This window comes from Pygoscelis adeliae, unplaced genomic scaffold (assembly GCF_000699105.1).
Source record: "Pygoscelis adeliae isolate BGI_AS28 unplaced genomic scaffold, ASM69910v1 Scaffold358, whole genome shotgun sequence".
NCBI classification, from domain to species: Eukaryota; Metazoa; Chordata; class Aves; order Sphenisciformes; family Spheniscidae; genus Pygoscelis; species Pygoscelis adeliae.
The window spans coordinates 3,415,218-3,421,182 of NW_008825429.1; the positions used below are offsets into that span (position 1 = coordinate 3,415,218).

A 5,965-nucleotide genomic window follows, 5' to 3' on the forward strand; every position below is an offset into this window, starting at 1 on the left:
TGCCCGGGCGGGTCGCTGGGGGACCCCCGCGCGTTGAATGAGAGGGCGCGTTTGCTTGGGCTTCGTAAGTTTTTGTCTGATGAGCCTGCGGAAGGGGCTACCACAGGACACTATGGTAAATAGCTTGGCTAGGTTTAGGAAAAGGGAGATTACCGGGTATAAGTAAGGACAGCATCGGCGTTCGTGCTAGCATCAGCCTTCGGGAGCCGCATGTTCTGAGGGCGCCGGCTAATCTCTTGCTGGGATGAGGAGGGAATTCCCTTCCCCTGTGACAGAGGGTTTAAGGCATCGATGGGAAGGGCCGGCTGCTCCTCAGCCCTAGGGGCCATTGTTTCCAGTGTGGCAACTACTACGTTTTAATACCCTTTATTATCTTAATTATTCCTTAAGACTCTTTCTGTGCTTCAACCTGAAGTCTCAGTTCTAGAGTTTGTCACTTTTTTTGATAAATCCTTGAAGAGCTGGTAGCTTTGTGTGCTTCTAGTTATAGAATAAGATGCAAAGACCTAAAATAGTTATGGATACGGGGTAGTTACAGATTTTTGAAAATAGACCTGTACATACTTCTGCAGCAGTTTCAGAAACTTCTGGAGGGCTAGCCTGTGGACTCAGCCTGTGTCTGGTGCTTTAGTCTAGGGACATAAGAACTGGGACTGGGAAGATTCCTGCCTTCGGTTCAGTGTTGGTAACACTCCAACAGCTTACAGTTTAATTTCCATAAACTGGAGAAGATGGCATCCACCCTCTTCTTTTAACAGAGGTGTGGTCCATAAGGCAGCAGGTCCCAGCATGCAGCGAGGCATGGCTCTTCGGTGAAAGTGTAATGTTGCACGATCTTGGCAGTTGTCACCTCCAGATGCTTTAGCTGTATGTAAAAATATTTTGCTCTGTACTAAACTGCGTCTGCATGAAGGGGTTTAAAGAGGGAGAAGGGGTAACTGCTTCAAAACAGCTTAGAACCGTAGGCACTTTTGGGACCCTATGGATTATTAAAACCAAATGCTGCATTCTGGGTAAAGCCGTAACTCTGTTGCTTGCTGGTGAGTTTCAAAACTGTTCAGGCAAGGTAAACAGGATGGTGAAAACTCTGAGAAAGACTTCTCCTCGTTTTGAACTATTAAATGAAATTTCTTCGCCGAGTCTTCTTGAGTCCCTGTAGTGTATACAGTGAGAGGAAAAAAGTGTTGTGAGAGTTGTCGGGTTGCCTGTGGTTCTCTGTTGTTGTAATTAGATCTCACTGTGTAGTTTGAGTATTGATTTTTCTTTTTTGTTTTCGTTTTTGATAACAAAAAGCTTCCCAAAAGGAAAGCTTTGTCCCTGCTTTCACAAAACAGTTTGCTTGCCTTGTTTATTGATGTTTATTCCTTGCAATAAGAAGTAGACTGATACTAGATAGGATGATTATGTCTCATTTGATTTCCCCTGTATGCAAATATGTCAAGAGGGTAGTAGGTTTGTGTGTTTTTAGAACAGGTCATCTTGAAAAACTGCTGGTGATCTGATGCCAAATATTTAAAAATAATACAGATGATCCGTGCTTTGCATGCACTTCTTTAATTCATTCGTGCTTCTTTAATTCACTCTACCATTCAGTAAGATACGGGGTTTAGAAACTGGTGTGGCACAGAAATTTGCTTTTAATTTTGATTTTGCAAAGCCAGTAGGCCTTTTTTGTTTTGTTTCATTTTGCTGTCTTCAACAAGCAAAGAGGCCCTGCTAGCCTTCTCTTTTCAGCTCTTCAAATAACTCTGTGTAGGAGGTGGAGGGTCACGAAGAGTGTGCTTTCTCTATATGTGAACAGTGCAGGTCAGAGACGGTGTTTGTTTAGTGAGATCGTTGTCATCAGGAGTATGTAGAACTTCCTGAGTTCAGGAGGTTTCTCTTCTCTGGAAGCTGCCTGAGTGCTGAGAGCAGTATAGACAAGACCGTGTCTGTGCAGCGGTGGACAGTCTGGCAAAGCAGCGGTCATGTGCAGCCCATGCAGCTCTGCAGCGTAGCCCGAGGCTGACTGACGTTTTAAGAAGGTGGTGTGGTCTGACAAGTCTGTGGGTTCCAGCATCTACTTTCTTTTTATTAATCTGGAGGCCAAGGCTGCTTGATCAAGAAGCATAGTACTTGCTGAAACCGTTTGTTTGTTTGTTTGTTTGTTTTTTTAATTACCTTAGCCAACTGGAATTTTGCAGGGGTTTAGCTCTTGCTAAATAACCAGTCCTCTGTTAAAGTTTAGGAACTGCTCTGCTACCTTTTTCGAGCTCAGGGGTATTCAGCGTCTACATGCTGTAACTTCATATTTTTTAGTAGCATTCTTTTTTTTTCTTTAAGATTTGTCATACTCAATGAGAAGTGTGCGTGGCTTCTCTAGATGTCTGGTGACTTGAACTCTTTGCAAATGAGATCTGGGTTACTGGAATCCTGCAGATTTTTAGTTGTTCTGTTTTTTGTTTTTTTTTTTTTGTGCTGGTAGCTATCTTCAGATGCCAGCAGCTGAGAACTATTGGAGTTCTGTATAGTCTCTGCACATGCCTTTTGCACAGGTCTTCTATTAAGAACTTGCAAGTTTTACATCATCAAAACAATTAGTGTAAGTAACTTCTACCTGAAAAGATTTAATAGATAATCACCCTGGTGAAGTTGAATTTCCTCTTCATGCTGTAGCAGACTTCTTTTTTTGGGGAAGGGAGAGGAAGGGACATTAACAGCAGAGGTGTTATGCAGAGATAACAACTTTGAGGCATTCTGATACCCAGATTCCCTTGGTTGGGTGTGCAGGAATGAGTTTCTTATGATTCTTGTCTGAAGCACTGTGAAAAATGCTCCCCTGCAACAGGGTGTGATCAGAGTGCAAACAATCATATAAGAAAAACCTGGATGAAGTGCTCCTCAAAGCACTTAGAGAAATGTTTCATGGCACATTTTGGCAAAAGGTAAAACTTCAGAAAGGTATGTGTCCTTCCTGTTAGATGTGGAACGAGCCTATTTTGGATGGCAATATAGAACAATGGTTCCCAACTCCCCTGTTTGGTTTAGGCTTCTGTTAAACTGTGGCCACGATAACATAAGCTTTATAGTACCAAACCCTAGTCTGATTGTCTAAGTAGTCCAAATTCCACTGCTGTTCGGCTTGGCATAAATGAATGGGAGGTAGGCAGTGGTGTTAAGCATGATGTGCAAGTGGAATTCAATAGAGTAGTTTAGAGCAGTGTTCCGAGTACTTGTTAATTAGCATGGCATACTCATTTTTGGATCTTTCCTCAGCAAATGTAAGTTTACTGATCGTAAACTTGCTTTTAGTTATTACTCTTTTATGACTTCTTAGAACTGACCACAGTTCAAAAGCTACTGTTTGAGAGTTTGCTGAGGGCTGGAGGAAGGAGGGGGCAAAAAACCCCAAACCCTGTAGTGCTACAAGAAGCACACTGAGTCTTGGAGTGACTGCAGTGGGCTTGATGAGATCTTCAAGGAGAGAACTAAGACGAATAGTCAAGGTGGATGGCACTAAATGATCTGCTGAGAAAAGGTCCTAGTTAGAGTTAAAAATGCAATGAATGGGTAAAATACTGTTGTGTTACCTGACACCCAAGATGACTGTATTCAAAGATCTTGCTGTCTTTGTTTGTCATAGGTGTGGGCAAGAGCAGTTTGCTGTTGCGTTTTGCAGATAATACGTTCTCAGGTGAGTGTTTTGTTTTCTTCAGTAAGTGAAATGGTCAAGGTCTGCTCCAGTGCTGCTGGTTGGCAAGGAGTTGTTGTTCTGCATTTACCCACTGATAGCTGTACTAGGAATACATTATGTTTCTAACTTTGCTTCCCTTGGTATAAGCCTATACAAGCCCTCCTGTCTGATCTTCACTTGCAACTGAAAGTCCCACAGTATTTAAATACTGACATGGTTCCAGAAATAGCTTAGGTTTTTTAGCTTAAGCTGTACTCTGTGCAGACTTCCTATTGGCCCTTTGGGATTTAGATTGATTGAATGTTGTGGCTAAACCAGTTACATTTGTGACATAACTAATTTATTGGGAGTAAACTCTTAGAACAGACTGTATTCAAAATAAGTGATTGCACAAACGTTTAAAGCAAAGCTTTGTCTCAAAATTTTCATAAGTGAAATACTTGCATAGTTTCTTGAGATATTTGGGAGCTTACTCTTGACCACCAATGCGGTAGAAGAATAATTTTATTTTGTAACATTGAGTTTTAAATTTTAAGGGTGGCATGGGAGATAGTGGCTTTATGGCTAGAAAAAAGGTATTAGCTGCAGATAAAAATATGCAGATCAGCATGACCTGATAGGGCATTTTGAAAGATAAGCAGATAGGGGGAACCTTGTTCTCCTGTCCAATCTGAAAGCTACTGCCAAATAGCATTCAGAAGTGTGCTTTGGGACATCCAAAATAAACAAGACTTAGGTTCTCATTTATCTACGCTTTCCCTTCAGGCAGCTACATTACCACAATTGGAGTGGATTTTAAAATCCGGACAGTTGAGATCAATGGAGAGAAGGTGAAGCTACAGATCTGGGACACAGCTGGACAGGAGCGCTTCCGGACTATTACATCAACGTGAGTATAACTGGGCTTAGTCATATGTAGCTTAGTGTATGGATCTTGTGGTTTAGAGTTATGGTTTAGGTATTTTAATGTCGCAGTTGATTAGCTAAGGATAGCTTTGCTGTCTGCACAGTGGGACTTCTCTCAGCTGTTTCAGGACTGATAGCGGTGGTGATATTGCGGTTAGGTTTGAAACTGGGATTTCAGATTTCCTCACTCTTCTGTGCATTTCCACGATGGTTTTGTCCTATTCCTCTGCTGTTAGTTTCCAGACGGCAGAACTGGTGTTACTTCACTGTTCTGCATAGGCTAGAAAACTTGTCTCTGAAGCCTGTCCAAGGTCATCCTCTGATTGTATTGCAGATGTACAGAGTGCAAACCCTCCATCAGTGTCGTATAACTAATGAATAGCTTTGAGATTGAATAGGATTTCCAATATTTAGTTTTCTTTTAGGACAAATGCATTTTAGCGGCTATCTTTGTGTGAAGTTCTGTTGAAGCAGACGCCCACATGAAGTTAACCTTTTCCTTGGTTCGAGTTCAGTTTCATGCTCATTGTCCTTTTGAACAGCATGTGCACAGCTTTTCCTGTTCCTGAAGAAACCACACCCAGAGCTGCAGCGGTGGGAACTAAGAATAAAATGCGTTTGTAAACTGATTGCAGTAAAGGTGGGACTCCTCACCGCAGCACTAGGGGAAGAGGAAGAGATACACTTGGAAATGGGACTTTTGTTTCCTTTGGGTATTAACAAAAAATAATAATTCTTGAAAGACCTAGGTGTTTCACTTGGTCTTTCATGACTGACTTCTCTTTTGGCTCTTATTTGAGAGGAGGATCATTTTCAGCTGATGTATTGGTTAACTTACTCAGACATAAAAATAATTGGTTGCATCTATGTTACGTCTAAACAGCTAGAAATAGCAAAATTGAACCTGATGTGTGCACCGCCCCTTTCCTCTGCGCTTCTATACGGATATTACTACTGGATTACTTCCATTGTTTCTTAAGTGTTTAGCCTGAAAAAACGTGGTTGCCTCTTGTAGGGTTCCTGTGTGTGACATCACTTCTTGTTTCAGCGTTGCAGGCAGCTTCGGTCAGGAAGTGGTGAGGGGGAGGCAGCCATGCACTGCTGCGGCTTCCATCAGCTGTGCGCATAGGCTAGTCACAGAGTGCCCCAATTAGTGCTGAGTCAGCAAATGGCCTTCCTGTTTTCAGATTCCCTGACACGACTCGGAGCTGCGTTAATGAGCATTGGTTCGTGGGGCTGATGCCAGCTAGTTTAGAAAGCCATGGTATCCGGCACTGGACGGGGAATACCAGGAAAGGAGGCTTCCTTTTGTGAACGGGTGTCGTGGTTTAACCCCAGTTGGCAACCAAACACCACACAGCCGCTCGCTTACCCTCCCCTGTTGGG

The 5,965-nt window shown here is 42.6% G+C and overlaps 1 protein-coding gene across 1 annotated transcript in view; it reads left to right on the forward strand.

Moving 5' to 3' along the window:
- Window positions 1-3,591: 3,591 nt before the first annotated feature.
- RAB35 (RAB35, member RAS oncogene family) overlaps window positions 3,592-5,965 on the forward strand; it is a gene marked incomplete at its 5' end in the record, with an annotated part of 13,173 nt that continues 10,799 nt past the window's right edge. Inside the window, 2 exons of the mRNA XM_009330817.1 lie at window positions 3,592-3,673; window positions 4,439-4,562. Coding sequence (XP_009329092.1) covers window positions 3,592-3,673; window positions 4,439-4,562 — 206 coding nt within the window. The remainder of the gene's footprint in view (window positions 3,674-4,438; window positions 4,563-5,965) is intronic.